We start from the raw sequence: 24,734 nt of genomic DNA, 5'->3' as shown, positions 1-24,734 counted from the left end.
TCTTGCCACACCCATCCACACCACCCCCTGCTCGTCTCAGCTCTGTACACATGGTAGGTCCTTCTTTCCCAATGACTTCTCTCCTTTGTCCAGCCAGCCAGCATTTATTGAGCACCTACTACGTGCTGGCCCTGTGCCAGGAGGCAGGAACACAGTCGTGAATGGATTACTATTATGGCTGCTGCCTGCATGAGCTCACAGACTACGAGAAAAGGCAGTAACTAAATGTTGTGAATAAATGCACACTGGTACCCATGAGAGGTGCCACAAAGGAAAAGTGGGGGGGGGGGATCCATGAACTCACAGCAAAGTGAGAGAGAGGAGGGGTAAAGACAAGGCTTCCCTGAGGTTTGAGGGAGGTACTTAGGGAAGGGGGTGGTGATGGACATCATTCCAAAGGCAAAGGAAACAGAATGGACGAAGAGCAGAATGGAGGGAGCAGGTCTCATGGGTGGAACCAAGAAGAGGGAGATAAAGTCAGAAGACGGCAGGGGTTAGGCCGTGCAAAGCTCAGTGGACCACAGAGGGGAGCTGTATCGGGTCCCAAAAGGATAGGAAACCACTTAAGTGGGAGTGTGACATGATCCGGTTTGTGTAGGAGAGACTCTCGGTGTATTGGAAAGAAAAGGTTACTGCAGGCGAGAGTTTTAGCGTGCATAGGGTTATCTCTAGGTTTGAAGGTACAGCTTTGATCAGGCTGGATGGGAAGGCAGAAGGACAGGGGCAACAACCACACAGTACAGTCTTGAGGAAAATCAGCCTCCTTCTCAAATGTCCCTCTGCTCTGTCTGCACCTCCTACTTATTGACAGACTTGGTAGAAACGTCTGCTCCTCTCATTCTACCAGTGTGGCCTCTGGCCTCGTTCCCCCCCCTCCCCCCGCCCCAATCCATATAGGACACTTACTTCACATTCCAGGCATGGCCACGTATCTGTTTCCTCCTCAGACTAAGACTGTGAGGTAGGTTTTATTTTGGTGCCCATTTTGTAGAGGTAGGAATTGAGGTTGGAAGCAGAGAACCAAATTGTCCCAGGTCATTGGCCTCTAAGAGGGAGAACAAGAAGAGTAGGGGGAGTTCTGTGGGCAGATTCTTCCAGCCTCGTCGTCAGTTGTAAAATGAACTGGCGTTTCCTGCAAAAGCCTGAAGGAACTGCATGTCTACGTGTCCGTGAGTGGCTGGGCTGTGGGCTCGTGAGGGCAGCGACCTCCCTCATTCACCAGGAGGCCTTCCGCAAATGCTGGATGGATGAAATATTGCAACAGCCTCCTGACTGGGGTACAAGTCCCCAAACTATCTGTCCTCCAACCCCCTTGCCGCTTGCTCAGAATCCCTCCGTGGCTCCCACTATCCTCAGATGAGTGGCCCACCCTTCGGGCCTGGGGCTGTCATCGGCCAGGCTCCCACTCACCCCTCCAGCCTCGTGTCTGGGGAAAGTGATGTTGGAAAAGCTGTAAGAACGTCGAGTAAGGCTGCAAACAGGGGGTCTCAGGAGTAAAGTCTAGGCCCTTCAGTTTTTCTAGAAACTACTGGTAGGCCACCTAGCAAGTGGCAGGAACTTACACCTAAGTCCCTGCACCTACCATCGGCGGCTTGCAGCCGTGCCCAGAACTCTGCCACCAGCGTCACTCTTTTGCATGAGGCTGTTATGTCCTGAGAACTTTCATGAACGGGCAGCAGACAGACGGCCACAACTACACAGCACACCTCTGAACTGGCACCCGGCGATGGCTGGGAGCCGGCTGTCAGCCAGCAACACACAGAACCCTAAGGGATCAAGGAACAGGAGCATTAGGTTTTGACTCACGTGGGAATAAACAGGTAGGTCAGCCTGGATGGGACCACGCAACATAGTAATGAACTTTCGGGGCAATAATGAATAATAATAAGACCATATAATAAAATAAGATGAACGATACTCATAAAACATTGGCTGTTCATTACTGTATCGCTTTCCCACCTTACAAACAGGAGGACACTGATTACGCATTTCACGGGGCAGCAGCTCCCTTGGGACCATCCTGCTGGTCAAGAAAAGCTTAGAGCAGTGGTTTGCAAAGTCTCTCCCGACAGAGTCACAGGGTGGGGTTGTCAAAGTGCGGATTCCGGGGTCTCACCCAGACCGGTCAAATCAGGAACTCCAGGGCAAGGCCAGGACTCTGTATTTCAAACACACTGCTCCTCACGATTCTTGTGCCCACTGTGGTCCGAGGGTCCCAGACACGGAGGAAAGAATCGCCTTCAGGTGATTCCATCTCTGTTGCTGCTGACAGACGGGAGGGAACAAGACTCAGTCACGGCCCATGAAGTGACAACCCCCTTTTCACAAGCTGCCAACCAGAGACTGGTCCACAGACTGCAGAGGCCAGGGAGGGCCAAAGAGAGGGTCACGTCTGGGCTGGGTACGGGCAAGGTGGATGGGAGCTCATCAGGTTGAAGCGGGGCAGTGACAGGGAAGGGCACTCCAGGCAGAAGAAACAGCAAGAAAGCAAGGATGGCTTGGTGACGGGAAGCCCCATGGAGAGGGTGAGAACTGGAACGAGGCAGTTCTGGGACAGAGAATTGGAAGCAGTTCAGAGAACTGAAGCGAGGGCCACCGTCAGGGATCATCGCGGCTCCTCTCTGAGCCCGAGCATCCTTGTAAGAGGAAGATAATTCCAGGTTTCATTGATTCCACAAGGCGTATTCATTCACATTTTGGGTGCGTCTGAAATCAGAAGGCATTTTACGGTGGATGGTGTCCTAGGTTTGACATAACACAACAGCTCCTGCCTCCCACAGTCCTGGGGGAGACTGGATGGGAGAATGTAAGGAGAGCACCTAGTGTGGCATTTGACACACAGTAGGAGTACAGTAAGCGTGAGTTCCTTTCTCTCTGAACTGGTGAAAGATTTGGGGGGTTGGCATGAAAGTTTCTGAAAAGGCTCCTCCCTCTCACCTTCATCCCAGGGCCCTTTACGGTGACAGTAACGTCCTTCAATGACCTGATTTTACGACAACAAGCTGACCTGAATGACACGATCGTCTTGTGGGTGCAGGTCCTGTCCTGTCACCTGTGGGCTGTGGTCAAAGGCCTGTCCTCTCTGCACGGCGGCCTGGCTCTGGTGGATTTAGGCAAGCTTTGCTCAGCCTTACAACTCATGCCCCTCAAGTTTTATTCACTGAGGAGTGAAGGCAAGTTTGGGCTCGGTGCTGGATTCCAAACCGCAGGCCCACTGGGAGGATCCCCACCTACAGATTGGGTGGCCTTGGGCAAATCTCTCTGGGTCTTGCCTTAGACCCCGCAATAGCCTCTCTGGGTCTCAGTTTTCTCGCGTTTACAATTGGAGAAATAGCAATAGAATTGCTGGGGGCTGTTGTGAGAAATCATTTAGTCATTCACTTACCAGATGTTTGTGAAGCATCTACTATGGGCACATGAACTCTGAAGATACAGCAGTGAACAAGGCAGACGAGATTCTTGCGCTCATGCTGCAGACCATCCAGCGGGAAGGAAGACAATAAATGAGTAGCCCTATCATGATGGTTTCAGAAAGTCTTTGAAAAAAAGAAAACGGAGTGCTAAGATAACCCGTGCCTGAGGGAGGAGGAGTAGGAAAGTTAAGTCCAACTAGTCAGGGTGGGGAGGACCTAGAGAGTCTCTCTGAGGAGATGACACTTGAGCTAAGACCTGAGTGATGAGGTGAAGCCACTTAGGACACCTAAAGGAAAAAACATTCCAGGCAGGGTAAACAGCATGTGCAAAGGCCCTGAGGCTCAATGAAGTTCGGTGCGCTTAAAAAGCAGAAGGCGGCTAGTGTGGCGGGGACCATGATCAGCACAGGCCTGACTGGTGGGAAGGGGGGTGGGAAAGGTCCATAGGAGCCACATCCGGGTAGGCCTTGTGGGCATCAGGAAGTGGGCTTTTATCCACTGGAGGGGACACCACTGGAAGGGTTCAGCCACAGTCATGTCACAGAGTGAGACTTGCTGCTGTGAGCAGAATGGATATAGGAAGCCCAGCTCAGTAGCTGGTAGACCTATGATTACTGGCCCTTCCCTGCAGGATCGGGAGAGCCAGATCCCTCACACAGACCACCAGGATTGCGCACCAGGACCCCCCACACCCACCGAGCCTGCCAATGTGCCCTTGTTATCCTGACGCCCCCAAACAGCAACTCGAGTAATAAGGCAGTCAACAGCTGATGCACTTGGGTTAAAATTATGCAGACCACGTGTGATATTAAAAATCCAAGGAGCATATATTTTGAGCACAGGGGATGCCAAAATGCAGCTATTTTATTTAAGGAATTATTTGGTGGGTGTGAGCGGATGTTTATCCGAGATTTAGTTCCCAGTGGGGGGTGGGGGGCGGGGAGGAACAGGTATGTGAAGCTTGGTTGCTAAAAATAGGGGGATCCTCAGCCTGTTCTCATGTGATGGGTCCCGAAATACTGGCAGAGCCCACGGGGCCGGGATCTGCACTGCAGGCTCATCGCGGGGGCTCCGCTCTTGTGTGCAGAGGGGTTCAGGTGGGGTCAGCAGCTCTCCGAGCCTGACTGCCTTTGGCCAGAGGCCAGAACCGAACTGGAGAGTGGGAGAGGCGTTTGCTGCCCGCAGAGTCCGCCGTGGGTCCATTTCACAGAGGACGCGTCAGCCTGAGAGGCAGGGGTGAAGGAGGCCCACCTGAGTCTGGCCCTTCGCGGCACCCTCCTCTGACCTCCTCCCGGGGCCTGGCAGCCCACGCTCCCCCACGTCACCTGTCTTCTTGGCCATCCCTTTCATTCAGACAGCCGCCCCCTCTTTCATTCATTCATTCACTCGTTAGTACTCGGCAACGGCTCTTGGACCGTCTCAGGCCCTGGTTCAAGTCCTCAGCTGTGGTGTCCGAGGCCAGAGAGAGGCCGGTGCTGGCAGGAGGCCCAGGCCGGGGCCATTCACCCCTTCAGCTGTCTGAGGGTCCCCAGCTGGGCTGGGCTGGGCAGGGACCCCGCTCTCTGACAGAGTAGCCCGGGGCGGCTGGGGTAGGTCAGAGGGATGCCTGGTCCTGGAGCCCGTCCCCTGGGGTGCAGCTCTGGGGCAGCTAGAGACGGGACAGACAGGAATCTGGAGGAAGGGAGGCCCCCTGGGCCCTGCCAAGGCAGGCTGAGCAGAAGTCCTCTTTCGGAAGCCTCCCTCACCCCACCCCCAGTCTCCCAGGGAGGGGGGAGCCCGTTACCTTTTGGTACCATGAAGAGCATCAGGCAGGTGTTCAGCTGTGGAACCCTCAGGGTCAAGAACTTTGGGGTCAGAAAGATAGGGGTTGAAACCTCTCAGGTCAGCGACTTACCAACTCGGTAGCCTTGAACCAGCATCTTGGCTTTTCCTCCTCTGGGCCACCCTTCCCTCAGGGAAGACCTTTGTCATCTGCAGTACACGGAGCTGCCTCCCAGCTCACCCCGCCACGCAGTCCCTTTGCCCGGTGCACCTTCCCCAGCCGTCCACCTGGCTTCCTTCCTGCCTCCCTCCTCACAGATCCCTCCTCAGAAAGGCCTCCCCCCTACACACTGCTGATTTATTTTCCCTCATTCCACGCATCACCCCGACATTATACTCGACATCTGGTTTCCTGTCTGTCTCGCCCACCAGGCTGGACATTCCTTAGGGCAGGGACCTCAGCTGCCTCTGAGTGTGTGTGTGTGTGTGTGTGTGTGTGTGTGTGTGTGTGTGTGCGTAGTGGGGGTTGGTGACGCAGGAGGACAGTACTAAAAGTGTCCTGCTGTCCTCCCCAAGGTGGGGACCTCCCTACCACCTTCAAATTTGCTGGAGGAGGGATAGGCGAAGGCAATTCCCTCTGTGGTGGACCCTGAGCCCTTGCATCCATACTCTAGGATTGGTGGCAGTCCTACCCTATTTAGCAGATAAAGCAGTAAGGCTCAGAGAAGTAAAGAACTTGTCTCAGGCCACACAGCAGTGACAGATCTAGGATGCAGCCAGCTGGCGGACTCTGAAGCCCTGGCTATTTTGACAAGAGATACCAAGAGGACCAGAATACACAGCAAACTGCCTACAGTGGAGATTTCTAGACAGAGCAATTTCACTTAGATCTTTCTGCCACTTGGGCACTATTTGAACCTTTTATCTTTATTATAGCTACTATCTTTGGTATTGACAATGTTCTGAAGAGAGGTGTGAAGGACAGGGTGGCCCCCAGCAGTCTCTGTCCCCAGGCAGAGTGGCAGGGTGGCATTCCACCTCCCTCCCCACCCCTCCTCTGGTGAGGATGGGGCCAATGTTGCTGGGCGACCCTGGCAATGGTGGGGGATGGGAGCTGGTGGCAGATGGGTGGGCACAAGGCCTTTTCAAGGCAGCTGCCAGAATAGGGGGCCGGCTTTGTTGGGTCTTTTCAGGAGCTGTGGCCACACACAATGGGGGGCCGGGGATGCCCTCCTTTCTTTGCTTTCTTCTTTTACACCTGCTCCACCACCTGTTCCTCAGAAGGCTCCCAGCCCCTTGCTTTTTTTTTTTTTTTTTTGGCCAGCCCCCGTGGGCTACACTTCCCCAGGTCCTGGGCCTCTTCCTCTTCCCTTTACAGGCCTCCAGGGGGACCCTTCAGGTCTCCCTGGCAGGCCAGAGACCCTCTCTCCTTCCTCCTCTGTATCCTTCCCGGCTTCGACTGGCTTCCAGGCCTTTTCCTATGCTCTTCAGCCTCCATAGGGCCCTTCCTGCCCCTCTCTCTCGGACAGTCCACTCAGAACATCTATGAAGACAGGGGTCTTCACATTTGGGCTCCCATAGCCCCTCACAAGAATTTTCAAAGCTACACACATCACGCATTTGTTCATTGGCATCTAAATGTGTTTACCGTAAATGTAAACAGTTGCAAAGGATATAATTGCCAGCATGCTGTACACTGAACAAGAGCTTTAAATAAAATCTCATCCAAAGCTTCTGCTCATTCATTTTCCAGAAAACTCCATCATGCAGACTGAATAGCAAAGTCAACCTTCTCTGCCAAACCACGAAGCCAGGTCAGCCTGACTTTTAGTCAATACACTCTAGGAGTTTATTTTTCAGTTTGTAAACACGTGTGAACCCTCTCTTTTAAATTCTATTTCTACTGGAAAATGGATAAGACATGTGACTCCTGGATGAAATGAGGCTTTGGTGGCTTCTTGTTTCTGACTAACACCATCTTGCTTCCCTGCCTCAGGGGTGCTCCCTCAGGAGCTAGACTCTTCCACATTGCCTTCCCTTTGGTGCCCTGGAAGTTTTTTGTTTTTTTTTTTCCTTTCAACCTTTTTATTGCAAACCATAACACAGAGAGAGAGCTCACTGTGTGTGGCTAAAGCTCCCATCAAAACTAAAACGTGCAGTTCGATAACTTATCAAAAACCAAACACCTAGGTCAAGAAATAGAACATTTGCAGCTCCTCAGAAGCCCTGGGTCCATCCTGATTCGTACCCCTCCTTCCTCTTCAAAGGGGACCTCTCTCCTGAGTCTTAGGACGGTCGTTCCTTGCTTTCTGCACAGTTTTAACACCTGTACGTGTCTGTGTTTGAACGTCACATGGATGGAGTCACACAGTAGGTACTCTCCGGTGCCTGGCTTCTTTCCTAGACCATCGAGTTGGCGAGGCATCCAGGTGCCAGTCACCCAGCAGGCAGGTCTGCTCTGTTCATTCTCATTACTGTAGGGTGTTCCATTGTAGGAGTATAGCCCGAGTTACTGATCCATCCCACTGTTGGTGGACATTTGGAGCGTTCTCAGTTTGGGGCTATGTTGAACAAAACTGCTCTGAACAATCACAAACAGTACCTAAGTTCATGTGAACACGTTGTTTCTTTGGGTATATATCTAGAAGTGGTTTTGCTGGATCATGGGGATAGATATAGGTTTAACCATAAAAGATCCTGCCAAATACTTTTCCAAAGTGATTGTTGCACACTATGTTCCCATCAGCATCACCTGCTCCACATCTTTGCATTGTCAAAACGTTTCGTTTTAGCCCGTCTGGCTGGGGTGCCGTGTTGTCTCGTTGTGGCTTTACTTTTTCATTTCTTTGATTAGTGATGAGATTCAGTGCCCTTTTGGATATTATTTGGTCATTGGAACATGCTTGTTGTGAAGCACCTGTTTTTCACTCATCTTTATATGGAGTTGTTAGTCTTTTTCCTACCCATTTGTAGTTGCGTTTATCCTGGAAACAAGTTAAGTCCTTTGTTGGGATGTGTGTACGATATCTCTTTGCCCACTAGGTAACTTCCTTTTTTATTGTCCTAGTAGTGTCTTTTGAAAAAATTTTAATCGAGTGATTTTATCAATCCTTTTTATGGCCAGCACTTTGTGTATCTTGTTAAAGAATCTTTCTCCCACTCTGAGTTCATGAAGATATTCTCCTAGGTTACTTTCTAGAAGTTTAATATTTTGCCTTTAACATTTAGATCTATAATCCCCCTAAAATTGATGCTGCGAATGATGTGAGGTAGGAATCAAGTTTTACGTCTGTTCTATATAGATTTCCAATTGACTCAACATTAGTCATTGAAAAGATCATCCTTCCCCCACTGCTCTGTGATGTCACATTTGTCATAAAATATGTGTCCGTATATATGTCTGGCATTTCTCTTCTAGTCCATTGGTCTATTTGTCTATCCTTGCAAAAATGCCATGCTGTCTTGCTTACCAAGCTTTATCGTAGGTATTGGTCTCCAGTAAAGCAAATACTCCCACTTTGTTCTTCTTTTACAAAAAACTGCTATCCTTCACCCATTGCGTTTCCACATAGATTTTATAATCTATTTTCTAAGTTATACTCTCTCTCACACACACACACACAACACACAGACAAACACGTGCGCACACGCCTGTTAAGATTGTGATTTGGGTTGTATACGCTGAATCTACAAATCAGTTTGCAGAGAACTAGATTTTTTACCATATTGAGTCTTGCCATCCATGCATATGGTATGCCCCTCCATTTAGTATAGCCTTTTGAGATTCCTCTCAATAATATTTTATAGCTGAGTATTTTTAGGTCAACCAATTTTTTTTTAACTATAAAGTGAGTAATAGTGCAGGCAACATTTGGATATGGCAAGATCATGAAGACAGCAATGTTCCCAGAATGTTTTCTTTGTACCCCCAGCCAACTTAGTATCAAAAATACTTCAAGCTGTGCCCATGTCTGGCCCTCTGCCCACACCCACTTCCTGTGCACACTCCAAAGCAGGCCCGGAGCTGGGGCCTAGGGAATACGGACGCAGTGAACACTACCTGTCATACTCCCATCCCACAGCGTTCAACTCGCTGCTAGAAAGCTGATCATCCAATCCACGCCAACATGCCAAGAACAGATCAGGCAGTGTTTCGGCTCCCAGATAAAACCCTGTTCTTGAGAAGCAGTTTATTGAGTTCGCCCCTGTTAAAGTTTTATACATGCTTATTAGAGAACATTTAGAAATCGCCAGCAGGTAGAACAAGGACGAAACACCACCCGCATTACCTATTACCAGATAATCGCTGCTCATATTTTGATGCATTTCCTTTCATCCCGTTTCTATACACATTGTGTATTTGCTTACTTTGTTTTTACAAGCTTGGCATCATTCTGAGTTTACAGTTCTGTGTGTTCAGCCTTTCTTACTTAACGTTAACACACAATCCTTCTTCCCTGTGACTCCATAAACTCTTTGGAAAACACCACGGCCAGAAGCTCTGTAAGTTTCTGTTGAGTGAGGCCTATTTACTCCCACCCTACGGTAGGAGAAATCATTTTGTAACTTTGTGCAGGTGCACGGAGCGGGCAGCGAACATCTCTGGGCATTTAGTAGCTTAGTCTCTATCCGTCTAGGATTACATCCTCGGGATAGAGTCTTAGAAGTGGATTCCAGACCGGGAGAGTGTAGATAGAAGCTTTTGAGTAGTTTAAGGCAAGAGTTAGAATCCGCAACTGTGGCTGCTCGGGCGCGTATTTCTTGAGGGCTAATTATTGCCAGATACCAGTGTAAATGCTTCAGGCCTGTTAACTCCTTTATCCTCACAACCCTCTTAGGGAGATTCTGGTATTTACTTCATTTTACAGATACAGAACCTGAGGCACAGAGAGGTCACGTCACTAGCTCTACGGCACAGCCTGCGAGCGCCCAAGCTGGGGGATACTGTTGGCTCTTGGAGGCGCTCTTGCCACTTCTCATGGGCTCCTTTCTTTTGACCAAAGGAGGCTCTTCCTTCTCGAAGTGAGGGGTCAGTGAGAGGGAGGCACCCAGCTGTAGGGTCCCGGGGATGGGCCTGAGTCCACCACATCCAGCTACGTGACCTCAGGTGAATCCTTCACTCCTCCGAGCTTCATTTTCTTCATCGTGAAATGGGCGGAGAGACCATGAAAGGGACATGACTCTGTGAACCAGAAAGCACTCGCTCTGGGGGCTCCGGGGGACTCTGAGCTCTGGGGGCTGGAGGATGAGGAAGGCGGCTCCTTCCCAGGCACCCACCCCCACTAGCCCAGGACCCCAGCTCTTTCCACCTCACCTTGACTCACCGACTGATTCTCTGGAACCAGCTGGGGTGCAATGGCAATCCTTGCTGGTGGCTCAGCAGGAGTGGCCGCTCATCCTGTGGTCCCCAGGGTCTGACGGTAGGTGTGGCACAGAACAGGTACCCCAGGATGCTCACGGGATAGAGTTTTAAAGAGACCTCCCGAGATTTCACCCAGTGGCGGCAGAGCAAGCAGGGACCGGAAATCGTCAGGGAGAGGTGGGAGAGAAGAGGGCAGTTCTCTTTCTAGATCTCTGTGAGCATTCATGGCCCTCATTTATAGAAGGTCCCGGTTTTGCAAAAGTTTGGCTTGTCACTGAGTCCTCGTCGCTCTGAGACACGAAGGCACGTAAGACAGAAGTCACGGGGCAGTTAAGAAGGAAAGTCAGGATTTGAACCCAGGTCTTTGTGACCAAAACCTGGACTGCCTACTTGGCCCTGTACATCCAACTGTGGGGTTAAGACACCCATAGCTTGGGGGCGCCTGGGTGGCGCAGTCGGTTAAGCGTCCCACTTCAGCCAGGTCACGATCTCGCGGTCCGTGAGTTCGAGCCCCGCATCGGGCTCTGGGCTGATGGCTCAGAGCCTGGAGCCTGTTTCCGATTCTGTGTCTCCCTTTCTCTCTGCCCCTCCCCCGTTCATGGTCTGTCTCTCTCTGTCCCAAAAATAAATAAACGTTGAAAAAAAAAAGAAAAAAAAAAAGACACCCATAGCTTGTATGTCATGGTCCCCCTCGAATCCCAGCTGATCCCCATAACAACCCTACAACTCTGATTTTTTTTTTTCTTGGCCATTTTACAGACGAGGACACTGAGGCCTGCCTGAGGCCCCTCATGGGTAAGTGCTGCAGCCCCGAGCTGATCCTGGGCTTCCCATGTCCCAGTCAGTGCCTGAGCTCTCCTAGCCACACAGCACAGACATCTCTCCTTGAGCCACGCAGGCAGGGATGAAGGACAGAAACCTCTGAGCATGAGCCAGGCAGCGGTGAGAGGGCTCCAGCATGGGCAAGGGGGTGGTTCTCAGGTCCCTAAAGAGAAGTGCGGTCCCTCAGCACAGAAGGCAGACGGAGGCCCCAGCCTTTCTCCTCCTGGGACAGTAATGGTGGTTCCTGAAGCTGAAAGGCTTACTCTGTGCCAGGCTCCATGCCAGGCCCTGAGGCAACATAAGGGCCACCTGGCCTCATTTACTTTTCCTAATACCCAGGGAGACAGACCCTGCCACTCTTCTCATTTTTCAGGGGGAGAAACAGAGACTCAGAGAAGGAAGCCTCTTGCCAGAGGCCACATGGCCGAGGAAGGGCAGAGTGGGGGTTTTGAACCCAAGCCAGCTAGCCCCAGGGCCCAAACCAAACACGGCTGCACCTGCTGTGGCCCACTGGCTCACATCCTTCCCCCGAGTCAGCTTGTCCCACTGAGGTATGCCTCCGTTCTCTGGCCTTTTAACAGCCTCACCCCGGCTCCTGGCAAGGCCTTGAGAAATGCAGCCGGATCTTGCTTTGCACTACACGTGTGTTTTGGAGGAACGGTGTGCTTTACACTGGATGTTATTCTAAATGTGAGGCTATTCTAACCTCAGGCAGTGGGCCTGAGCCTCCACTCTGCACCGACCCCTTTCCAGGCTGCTTCTCATCCCATTCCCACACCAGGTATTGTTGTCCCCATTTTATAGATGGGGAAGGTGAGGCTCAGAGTGGGCACGTGACACGCTCAGGGACCCCCCCCCCCCAGGCTGGTCAGTAGCAGGCTGGATATGCACCTAAGCCAGGGGCCCAGAGCTGGACTCTCCCCTCTGTAGCATCACCTGCCAGAGCTGGGGGAAGCCCTGTGCCTGCCCCCCACTCTGGAGCCCACCTGAACCCAACGTGTCCGTGGTACAAGTGGCCCTGCCCTCTGAACAGATATGACCCAGCACATTAAGGTGTGGTCTAGGAGGACACGCATGTCCCCACCTGCCTGGGACCCCAGGCTGCTTCAAATCCTGGCCAACCTGGGATCCCCCAACTCAGGCTTCTGCTGAGCTCGCACTGCCCCGGTGCCTCTGTGACTCCCTTGATGCTCTGGGCCAGTTCAGGGCTGGCTGGGGGCAACTGAGACTGCTAGAAAGACCACAGGACAACAGGCATCCAAGGGTCCCAGCGTGCCAGGCGTGACCTGCTCCTCGCATCAGCCCCAGGCTGGCATGACGCCTCTGGTCCCCTGCGCAGGCTCCCCAGATGTGACTGCTCCTGGCCTGGCCCAGAGGAGCTGCCCCAAGACATAAAGACATATTGCAGTCTTCAGAGCCAAGAGAAGAGGCTTCTCCCACCACGCCTAGCCAGAGTTCTCCACTCTGTTCCCCTCCTCTAGCAAAACGTGCCTCTTTGCTGAGTGCCTGACCCCAGGAAGAACAATAATCAATAACTAATAATCATGGCTTCTTTTCATTGAGTATTTACCACAGGCCAGGCGCTGTTCTAAGCATTTGACAGGTAAGGATTTAATCTTCAAAGAAGTCTTATGAGGCTAGTACTCTTGGCCCGTTTTTTGCATGAAGAAAGTGAGGCACAAAGAAGGTGAGTAAGATGCTCAAGGTCACACAACTAGATGAGAGGGAAGCCAGACAATGAACCCAGGCCCCTGGCTCCAGGGCCTGAGCCCTTAGCCAATACCTCATGATCTGTGAGTGAGACCCAGTTCCTGCCCCTGGGACTCATCCGTCCATCCATTCATCAATCCATTCATTCATTAAACATACATACATACGTACATTTATTTATTTTTTTTTAAGTTTCTTTTTATTTATTTTGAGAGAGACGGAGAGCAAGCAGGGGAGGGACAGAGAGACAGGGAGACAACATCCCAAGCAGGCTCTGCACCGTCAGCCCAGAGCCCGACGCAGGACTCGAACTCACAAACCGTTGAGATCACGACCCGAGCCCGAGTCACAAATCGGATGCTTAACCGGCTGAGCCACCCATCCGCCCCATCATTAAACATTTATTGGGCATCTGTTCTGTGCCAAGCACATTCCGAAGACCATCCCACTGCAAGTTTATATCACCTAGTATTAGGTCAGCATTATTACCCTCCCCACTTCGAGATCAGGCAACTGATGTTCAGAGAGGTTCAGTAACTGCAAAGACACACAGCCAGCAAGATGAGAGGCTCGGTAGCACTGGAGCATGCTTAACGTGAGCAGGCAGGCCAGGCCAGGAGGCAGTGCACCTGGTGTGTCCAGCCAGGTCTGGCCCGCTTACAGATGATCTCTCCACCTTACAGAGGAGGAGGTGAAGCTCCACAGGTGTGAAATGACCTGCCCGGAGACACCCAGCCAGGAAGAGGCAGAACCAGGACTTGAACTCAGCCCGCTCTGGCCCTATCTGGACCCTCTCTGCAGTAGAAATGGTTTGAGGCCAAGAAGGGCTTCAACCAGCTTGTGGGCCTGGTGGGTGAGTTTAGGAGTGGGAGAGCAGGGAGAAAGACGGGCCCTTCCCCAGCTCACCTAGCCTGACCATTTACGATATGCCAGGCCACTTTGACTGACACCATCTACTCTTCCAAATACCCTAGGAAATATGGACTCCTATTAGCTCCATTTTACAGACGCAGAAACTGAGGCACAGAGAGGACATGGAAACTGCCCAAGGTGGCCTAGGTAGTAAGAACCGAGCTAGGATTTGAACCTGGGCTCTTAAGTGCTTCACAGTCCATGATTCCAGTTTTTCTTTGAAAGTCCCTGTTCTCCTGGGTGGGGTCTCCACAGCTCCAGGAAGTCAGCAGGGAACGGTAGGCTCTCCCAGGGCCAGGCCACGGCTGGGCACTGGACTCCGAAAATGGATCAGAACTGGAGCAGGTCGCTCTAGGTAGGATGGGCTGGGCTCACCAAGCTCTCGGCCACCTCAGGGGCCAAGAGGAGGGGCGCACAGATGGTGAGGTCAGAGCGGGGCGGGTCTCCAACCTGATCCTGCCCTCTTGGCTGTGAGGCCTGGGCAAACCACGTCACGTCTCTGAGCCTCACGACATGCCCCACAGAATGGAGAAGAAGGTCTTAAAAAGAAACCAATACAAGGGCTGGGAGGCAACACCTTAACCCTTAACTCCCTTCCTAGCTCATGGGGTTGTTATGAGGATTAAGTAAATGGACCTCATATGTTCACCCAGGCTGCTCTCTCCCTGTGTGGCCAAGCTACCTGCACTCTATGGGCTTTGGTTTCCCCATCTATAAAATGGGCCTCTTAATAGCACTACCGCCTAGGGCTGCTGTGAGCTTAATACATCCAAAGGACTTAGAACGGCATCTGACACTCAATAAATGTTAGCTGTTACTGTGTCATAATTTTCATTGTAACTGCACAGTAAATGCAAGTTATCGGGAGCACAAATTAATTTCAGCTCAGCCCCTGCCGCGGGCTTCTGTGACATAACCATAATGACCACGTGTTCCAGAGTGTCTCAGCTCTGTCCCTGTGTTTCGAGAAAGCTGAGCTCTGGTCCCCCATGACCCCAGCCTCTAACACAGCTGCCTCCGCTGGATTCCAGGAAAACTGTCAGCCCTTGATCTTTTCTGATGGCCAGCATGGGATCCATCCATCAGAACGTTGTTGATGTGTCTTGGGGCAAACTCGGAGGAAGGTTCCACCCACTCAGCCTTCCCATGCACCAAGGATGAGCTCCCCTTTGGCCCTTGCTCCAGCACCAAAAGTGCGTCCTGGAAAAACCAGGACAAGGAAGGCCAAGGGATGAGTCCCTTGCCCTTTTTGCCTTAGCTGCCAAGGAATGTGCAGCAGATTCGGATCCACACAAACATGATTTGCTCACCAAGTGGCTTCAGTGCTCTGAGCCTGCTTCCTCCTCTGTAAAAAGGGAGAACAGAGAACCCTCGGGGTTCTGCCTCCTCCTGGTCCTGTGAACGGGGCAGTTCCCTCCTCTCTCCCTGCCGCAGTTTCCTCTCCTGCAAGATGGGAATTGTGTTACTAACCACGCTGTTTGATTGTGAGGAGGGTCTCTCACAGGGCACAGCCTGGTGCCTACTACCCGGGAGGCGCTTTGTCACCAGGAACTGAAAAATGTTGCTTTTGTGGGTGAAGACCCGCTAGGTCTGGAAAATTGAGGGTTTGATAGGCGGAGTTCACTGGAAAGTAGAGCCCTCCTGTAGCAATTTAAAAACCCAGCTTTGTGGTTTGATTGCAACCTGGATTTTCTGTTCCTGAGTGAGTTGCGGGGAGGAGTGTAGGCAAACACCCTTCAGCTCCCTGGAAGAAGAGGTCTTTTCACACACACACCGCCCCCCGCCCTCCCCCCCCCCCCCCCCCCCCCCCCCCCCCCGCCCAGCTCAGTGTGTGCCCTTTTTACGAGGTGCACCTGACTGCCTGTGATTGCATGGTGCAGGGCCTACCAGGGCATGCCCTGAGGGAGCAGTGCCCACAAGCCTGGCCAGGGCCTTCCCTCTCCCCACTGCCCTGGGAGACTGTGCCAACACTGCACGATCAAGAGAGCCAGCCCCACCCAGGGGCCCCTTCAGCCCAAGCACAGGTCTTGGTGCTAAGGGAGGGTGGCTTAGTCTGTGGGATTCTGGGCATGGTTAAGGGAACGGGTTGGGGGGTGAGGTGTGAAATTCAAACCCCGGGAGAGATTATGGCCAGAGGCTGCTACCCTGGCCCAAGGATGCTCCCCTAGCCCCTGCTTCTGTTCGCACGCCTCCTGTGACAGGGATCTTTCTCGCTCCCAGAGCCACCGTCCCCACCTTTGTGGATCACTTTTGCCTTGCTTTTCAAGTACAGTGCTCAGAGTCAAAGCACCTTCTCCTCGAATGGTCTAATCAGCATGCACTGGAGCAGCAAGCCCCTCCTTTGTCCTAAGGCTACACTTCTGTTAATGCATCCCTATTTTGTTTGTTTCTCCCCACACATATCACTATTGATCACACCAGAGTCCAGGGCTACTATCAACTAATTCTCATTCCTTCACAACTCTTTCCTACCCCTTCCTCCCTTCCTTCCCTCCTTCTTCCCTTTCTTCTCCCAGTTCAGAGCAATGCATTTCTGCGGCCAGTTTATTCAAAGGTGTATTGAGCATCTGCTTATAGCCAGTCCTGTTCTGAGCACTGAAGATGTATAAATGAATACTACCAGGGTCCTGCCCACAGGTGGCTTCCCATCTGCCAGTGGAGTGGATGTAAGGCTAACAGCTACGGCACCTGCCCTAAGGGTATAATTGAGGGACAGAACAAAGTGCAGAGGTACCTCGGAGGGGTGAGCAGCTACCATATGTGCACAAATATAAGGCAACCCAAATAAAGGTCAAGGGCAACCTCTATTCCCCCAATGAGAAGATGCACCATAAAGCTGAATAGTCTAACCTTTAAAGGGTGGAGTTGAAATAGATATCTACTTGCAATGTTTAGTTTTTTAGTGTGACCTACGTATTTTGAATAATTGTTACATGAAATATTAATTTGGAAAGACTGCCTTTGTCCACTCTCAAATTTCAAGAAACTATTTGGTTCAAATTCTTTGTGTGTGGCTTTGATGTCAGTGTCCCCATCATCTGGTGTGTGTGTGTGGTGGGCGGGGGGGGGGGGCTGTGGGTGCTTTTTTAGTTTTCCACAGCACATCTCATTCACAGGGATCAGGATGCTAAAACACAGCCCTTTTAGATACACACGTCACTGGCCACTGGACACCGTGTCCCCTCCGCAGGTCCCATCTGCATAACATTAGGGCAGCTGAGGCTTCATTTGCTGCAGGTAAGCATTTGTGGTCTACACAACACAGCCTCCTAGTTGGATGCTCTGAAAGTACCTCTAAAAGGTCTGTTGACACTAATCTCCCTGGCAGTCACCCTTTGTGACCTTCCCTTCGTAGTCCCAAAGTCCCATTCACACTGCATTGCTTTACGTGAGTAACATTTCCTTGACTCCTTTTATAATAAGGCTGACCTCTATATGCATCCCAAACCCACATGGATTGAGGGTGTTTTGAACTAATGTACCTTTCCCAAACAGGACTTGTGTTTAGAAATTAAGTAACTGAGAGAGCACCTATCATATGAGAAACTAGCAACTTGAATACAAGGCAACCTTATGTCCAGATATATAGGAGTCAGGGGGGTGGGGTACGGAGAAGCTTCCCAGAGGCGGAGACTTTGAGCTAACTTGAAGAATGAGAACCCTCTGGGATGGGTCAGGAACCCTAGGGAGAAGGCACTGGAGAAACAGAGCCGGGGGCTCTCCCCTGGATACCCCCATTTCATTCACATAGCTCCAGGCCACCTTTGCCCCTTGCCAGCTGGGAGACTTTGGGCACCTCTCTTCTGTTCCCTGAGCCTCAATTTCCCTATCTGTGAGGTGGGGTAATAATACATATTTCATAAAGGATACTAGAGCATGGAAAGTAGAGCTGGGGGTGGGGGGGAGACAACCTGGTTTAGTATTGGGTTTTCTTGGGTAAGTCATTGCACCTCCTGAGCCTCAGTGTTCCAATCTGCAAAATGGAGCCCAGTGAGGGCAGGAACTAGCAGGCTTCACTTCCCATTGAGTTTGGTCTGGGTTCTTGCATAGGAGAGCTGCTCAGAAAATACCTGTGGGGATGAATGAATGAATGAATGAATGAGGAATGCCTGTGACTCCCTCTGCCAAGAACACTCTCCCCAGCTCTTCCCATGGCTGATTCCTTGCTGTTTCATCTAATGGAACAGGCATGCCACTAGGTTCTCCCTAAGCCCCTCAAACAAAGTTACGATGTCACAGTTATCTTATTTCCCTGCTGACTCTGATCATAATATTGTGTGATCCAAATTGCTTGTTATTTCTGTTTTCACCATTTGCATGCCTCGTCTGTATCTACAGTGCCCAGCACAACGCCTGGCATATACTTAATATGTGTTCTACTATGTTCCCTCCTCCCAACCTTTGGATACTCTAGGTTTCTCTTATTCGTAGGTCTGTGATCCTACCCCCACCGCGGCCACCCCGACTGGGTTATCTTTACACTGCCTTAAGCGACCTCCTCTGCCTGCCTGTACTTCTCCACCCCGGAACCCCGCATTAGTGCACCGCCAGGGTGAGAGCTTGGCTCCCTATGGCCCAGCGCATGGAAGAGGCCTGGCATACACTAGGCCTTTTCTAAGTGTTGGAATAAACGAGTGACAGGCCAGCACGATGACGGGCCTGGCACCCCGAAGGCACCCGGCTGCCAGCGCGTCTTCCCGCCCAGGGCGCGGGAGCCGCGCGAGCGGGAGGCTCGGCGGTTCTGCTCCCGCCGCCCGGTCCAAACTTTCAAAAGATGCGGCGGCGGCGGCCCCGCCCCTCCCTGCTTGGTTGGAGGCGGCGGGAGGCGGAGGCGGAGCCGGCGGGCTCGGGCCGGTTGGCTCCGCCTCCTCCCGCTGCCGCCGCCTCCCTTCAGGCGCCCGCCCCAGCTGCAGCCCGCCGGCTCGCCGGTGCAGCCGCGATGCCCCGGAGCCCGACCCCGGCCCGGGTGCCCGGCCCACCGCGTTATTAGCCTCCGTGCGCCCCGAGCGCGCCGCCGCCGACGCAGCGCCCCGACGCAGCGATGGGCAACACGGTGCACCGGACCCTGCCAGGTACGCCGGGGAGCCCTGCCCGGGAGGCGGGCGCTGGGGTTCTCTTCTCCCTAGGGTACCCGCTGGGTGACTTCCGGAGAGCCACCCCACCCCTCGGAGCCCTCGGCGCGCAGCGGGCTGGAGTCTCCGGTGCCTCCTGCACCCCGGCTAGCGCGCGCCCCTCGGCGGGGTTCTGCGCTCCGGGAGGACGGGTACCGCGTCCTGGTTACCTTGGGGACCCCAGTCCTCAATCGCCCTGCTTGGCCAGAGGCGCGAAGGGGCCGCTGGGGCGATGCCGCGCGCCCCCTCGCCTTTGTTTCAGCCCGAGGGCGCTGAGGAGGGAGCCCGGGGCGCCTTGGGGGGTGACTGGAGTAGGGCTCCCCAGGGCTTCCGACGGCCAGAAGCCAGCCCTTGTGCCGAGACTGCAGCTGCTGAAAGTGGGGGGCGCTTGCAGGGGTACCCCAATTTCCAGCCGCCAGCGCCCCCGCGGCACATGCTGCCTTGGTTTGGCCACGTTCCCACGCGCACCCCGGCTGCGCCCCCCTCTGGTGTCCGCTCAGCTGGGGGCTCTCTAGTCCCTCAGAGTCACCGCTGCAAAGCGCATAGCCCCCTAGTTAACATCACCATAGAATCTCCGGGCCAGAGTAAGGAGATGGGGGAGGGCTGGGGGGGGGGGGGAGGGTGGGAGATGGGGAGCAGAGGGGGCCTTACTAGAGAATACCTGGTAATTTGGGAAGCAGATCACTGTGCCAGGGGACTCTGAGTCCAGCGCTTTGCATACCCCAGCTCGGCATACAAAGTAGCTTTTCATTATAAAGATATTTATCCCAAATTTACAAATAAAGAAATTGAGGCTCAGAGGAGGAGAAATGACTCACCCAAGGTCATACCGCCAGGAGGGGGTGATCTGGATTGAACCCGTTCTGCTTGCCCAGCCATCCCCCCACCCCAAGTCTTTAGAAAAAGCCTTTATTTTGGCTTAAGGATGGGCATTGGTAGCATCCTTTAGGCACAAAGTGAGAGATGTGTGTATTTTTAAAGTACAAAGGCCCAGCTCAGTGGGATAGCAAATCATCTGGCTGTGGGGCAAATTTAGTGTGAGGTTTTAGGAGCAGAGACATGTCACTGGTTTGTGCTCTAACACTCCCATATAGCCCCCCTTTCTAGGCTTTATATCAAAAAATAATTGTTTCCTCCCTGGAGGGGATTGAAATGGGTGATGCTGTGCTCAGGATTCCCAAGGTTGCTTTATGGAAGAAGAGCCAACTCCTACTTTCTAAGCTTCTGGGCAGCGTGAGGGCCATTGTGCTCAAAACCCCCAAGATTTTCAGCCAGGAGAAGTCACCAGCAGGGGGTCGTCAGCTAGCCAGAGGCAGAGGTGGGATTTGAACCCAGGTCCGCTTACTGGAGGGTGGCCTCGATCTCCTATGAGCAGGGATGTTGGCTGGATGGGGATGGGAGAGTCCACCCACCTAGTCCGGAGGTACCCAGGGATGCCGACAAAGATATTCTCCTGGCCACAAAGACACCTGGCTGCATCATGGGCCCCTTTGTAGGATTTCTTAATAAAAAAGACTGATGCTGTTCTAGTCACATAAAAACAAAACAAAAAAAAACATTGTGCCACCTGTGGGTCAGCTTTAGGGTGGGTGAAGGGACAGACACAGCCAGGCAGGCTAAAAATAGCTTGAGATTTATATATTCTCCATCCCACTGGGCTCTTGCTGTGTGGACTGGGCCATCCTGGGCAAGGAGCTGGGGGGTTGAGGTTATTACCTGCTGCCGTAGCTAAGTGTGAAAAATCAAAACTCCCCACGGGGCTGAAGCTTGCACGGAGTTGGAGGAAGGGGAGCGAACTGGAATTCCTAGTTGCTGGCGCTCAGAATACGAAGGGCCATTAATTGTTTTCCAACCTGTTCTGTAATTAGTTTCTCACATACACCGGGCCGTTCTTTACAACTCTGTGATCAGTACATGCCGCTCCCCACCCTTGGAATAGCCTTTCTTGTCTAGTCCATCTCTTACAATTCAGCTTACTTGTCACCGTACCCAGGAAGCCTTCCTTGAACACCCACACCCAATCCCACCCTTCGCCAGGCTACCCAGATACCTTCTTGGGTCTCTGCTTGTCCATCTGACCACGTGGCATTGCCGTCGCCCCTCTCCACAACTTGCCTTGAGGCTGCCTGAGGACAGAAACCATGTCTTGATTATCTTGGATCCCTGGTTGCCCAACCCAGAGCCTAGTGGCTGGCAGGGGCTCAAAAACCGGTGGTAGAGCTCACATGTTGCCTGCATCCTCGGCTGAAAGAATGCTTGGCTCAGTCCTGCCCTGTAGAAATCCTGGTGCTTTCGTTCTCAGGAAAAGGACACATGCGTGGGGTTCCTTCTATGGGACTTGAAATAGAGAGCTGGCATTTGCTAAGCACCTGGACTCCATGCCAGGCTTCCTGCATATGTGGCTTCATTTACATGCCAAGCATGCTCCTCCTTAAGGCTCCTGCACTTGCTGATCCTTCTGCCTGGAACATTCTTCCCCCCAGACCTCCACATGGTTTCCCCCTTGCTTCTTTTAGGTCCCTGCTCCCATGTGGGTGGGTCCTGGCGTTGCCCCTGCCCCCGGCACGCCCCACTTACTTTCCCCCACTCTGTGTTTCTACATGGCATGATCACCATGTGCCACACTGTATGTGTAGTTAGCCGTTTCATCATCTGTCTCCCCAGGGAGGATTTTGTGTGTTTTATGTACCGCTGTATATTCAGCACCTGGAGCAGTGGCTAGTGCATAGCTGTTCGGTAAATATCTGTTGAATGAATCGATGAATTTAATTCTTGCAACAGCCCTGCAAGGTAGAGATCATCATCTCCATCTACAGATAAGGAAACTAAGGCTCAAGAGATAAAATGACTCACCCCAGTTCACATGGCTCATCCAGTTGGTAGAACCAGGACTGGAATCCAGGTTTATTTAGCTCCAAAGGGCTGCAGTCTTCCTCTGACATGCAGTATCCCCCCAACCCATGGTTCAGACATCGGTTGGGGCCCCCCGAGTAATTATGGTATGTTATTGTGTGCAATGATGACAAGCCAAAGAAAGGGAAGGTCCTTTATGATCGCTGTAGGGAAGCCCCTTGGTAATCTTCACAAAGGGCACATTCAGAGGAATGCCCTATAAATAGAACGGTCCAGGAGTCAGCAAGGGAATTCACATTTGCTAAGTTCCTACTGTGTGTGTTACCCGTTCTCTTACTAGTTGCAGTTCAGTACTGCAAAGTAAGATGCCACTCGTCTCCATTTTATAGATGAGGAGACTGAGGCACAGAGAGGTTACCAACACTCGATGCAACTCACACAGTTAGGCAGTGGCAAAGCTGGGGTTAGAAGACCCAGGTCTGTCTTATTCCTAATACCACCTGGCCCTTTTCTCTGGATTCCGTTTCCCTTAATCTGGGTTTTGTAAAGAAAAATAATAAGAGTATAAACAAGTGGGGTTAGGGGAGACTAGAATTCCGGGGCGGGGGGCTCTTCCCCCTTCTTCTACCAGTTCATTGCAACCCCTCCCTCAGCTCACCTCTGGAGCTCACTCATAGTTCTGGTTGGAGAAGAGACTGAATTCAAACTGCCAGTTGGGTTTAATCATTAAGTTGGTCTGTGCTTGACCAAGTCAATGGACCTTTTTAGTGTTCGTTCAATATTTAGGCATCCTAGAGGTTGGAGTGAAGGATGTGTGTTGACCTTGTTCTGTGCCAAACTCTGAGTCAGGGCCTTTACCCACATTATCTATCTTAAACCCTTGTAACAACCCTTTAGAGGGGCTATAGTTACCCCATTTTACAGGGAGGCAACATCTCTCCATGTGCCCAAGCTGGAGGGACTCTGGGGTCTGTCCTGCTCTGCATTTTCCGGAGTGTGCACCTTCACTGATTCAGCTGACATCTTTTAGCCACCTGTCACGTCCCAGGCCCTGGGGTTTCAGCTTGAATGGGATGGACAGCCCCTGGAGGTCCCCATCGAGCTGGCCTCTAGTGGAAGAGGATATAGGATGCACTAACAGAATAGGACAAGTAGCTGGTTGTCTCGATGGAGAGCACAAGCTGTTGCTACCCTGTGCCTCAGAGGGGGAGGGATGGTGCCCAGTGCCCCCAAATGAGGCCTGGCCACCAGACCAAGTGCTCTGTCTACTGGGGGTCATGTCTGACCAGCTTTAAAAATAGAACAGAATAAAAAATAACACATCAAGTGCATTGAGGTAGTAAGGAGTGTTTTTGCTTCATGAACTTTGTTTCAGTTGTGTGTGTGTGTGTGTGTGTGTGTGTGTGTGTGTGTGTGTGTTGGGCTCCGTGGGCTGCAGTGATTAAGAGTTGTGATGAGACCATTCACTGGTCTACAGCAGTGGGAGGTCTGGTGCTGGGTCTAGAACACAGATCTCGGAGTCAGGATGCCTGGTTTCAAATCTAAGCTCAGCCATTTCTTAGGGGAGTGACTTCAGGCAAGGTCTCTCTCTGTGCCTCAGTTTCCTCACTGCGATACGGGGACGGCGGGGGTAGCTCCCTCGTAATTGGCGGCGGTGATAATTAAATGGAATAGGGCAGGTAGTCTTGGCACAATGCCTGGGGCTTTTGCTATCATGGTTATTGTTGCCCTTCACTTCCTGCCTTGAAAGCTCTGTCCCAGGTGACCACCAGCCTTGAATCCAGGGGCCCGATTGGGAGGTGTCCCTTTCATGCGTACTGACAGCAGCAACTCCTAAGCGTTCTTCAGCTCTGTCCAGGACACCAGATTTCTGACGAGAAGAATCTTCTTGGCAGGTTGCATTTTGCCATTTTCGTCTGTTCACCAGACCTCCAGGCTGGGCTCTGTGCTGAGCCTGGGGTCACAGTCTGGATTTAGGGACTCGAGGTCTAGTGGGAAAGACCAACAAGGATGGAGCAGTTATAGTAAGTGGGGGAGGGGGACCCTGGGGGCCGTGATAGCCCGGAACAGGAGCCTGGAAGGCTTCCTGGAGGAGGTGCTGTCCAGTGAGACCAGAAAGCAGAGAAGTTAGTCAAGGGAAGGAAAGCTGTTTAAGACAGAGGCCCGAGTGGAGGGAGAGCAGGGCATATGGGGGGAACTGTGGCATTCTGGGGGTCCCAGTGCAAGCCGGGGTGGTATGTGGAGTCAGGGGCGGGCAGAGGCCATGTGAGAGGAGGGGATGGTTTCTTGCAGGCCAGCCCGCAGTCAGGAGGCTTAGATTTCTTAGCTGCCACGCTCCCTGCCGGGATGATGTGCCGAGTTTGCCAGCAGGGGCATAGCATTTTCACTGGGCTTGGCTGGAAGGACTGTTTAATCTTCCCTGCAGACAAGAAGGGTCAGCTCTGCCCTCTTTTGGACCAAAGCGTTTTCTGTATTTAGTGGTGCTCTATGAGGGCTTAAATTAGAAGCCCAGAAGCCAGGGCTGTGCTTCAAGCAGAGAGGGGAAAGGAAGGAGGCCTGGGTGAAGCCCTGTAGGTAGTAAGCGCTCACCTGGGCTATAGTAGAGCGGTCAGATCTTCAGCATGCTTGTCCCATACCGGGCCCTTTATCTATTTCATTCCTATTTCAGTCGTCAGGACCAGCCTTCCAGAAGTAGTTTCCCATTTCACAGATGAGGAAACTGAGCTCAGAGGAGAAACGAGACCTGCCTTGGGACAGGCAGCCAGGAAGTTGGCAGAGTGGAATTTGACC

The 24,734-nt window shown here is 52.3% G+C and overlaps 1 protein-coding gene across 2 annotated transcripts in view; it reads left to right on the top strand.

Moving 5' to 3' along the window:
• The first annotated feature begins 18,849 nt into the window (after positions 1-18,849).
• Positions 18,850-24,734, top strand: part of NEURL1B (neuralized E3 ubiquitin protein ligase 1B) — a 40,309-nt gene continuing 34,424 nt past the window's right edge. Inside the window, exon 1 of one of the 2 annotated variants that reach the window (XM_045501331.1) lies at positions 18,850-19,052. In XM_045501331.1, coding sequence (XP_045357287.1) covers positions 19,022-19,052 — 31 coding nt within the window. In that variant the 5' untranslated portion in view covers positions 18,850-19,021. The remainder of the gene's footprint in view (positions 19,053-24,734) is intronic. The other variant, XM_045501340.1, reaches the window with a different exon arrangement.

The sequence above is a fragment of the Leopardus geoffroyi genome, chromosome A1, assembly GCF_018350155.1.
Source record: "Leopardus geoffroyi isolate Oge1 chromosome A1, O.geoffroyi_Oge1_pat1.0, whole genome shotgun sequence".
Taxonomy (NCBI): Eukaryota; Metazoa; Chordata; class Mammalia; order Carnivora; family Felidae; genus Leopardus; species Leopardus geoffroyi.
The sequence above is the reverse complement of the archived record's forward strand: the minus strand, read 5'-3'. Positions and strand labels throughout refer to the sequence as shown.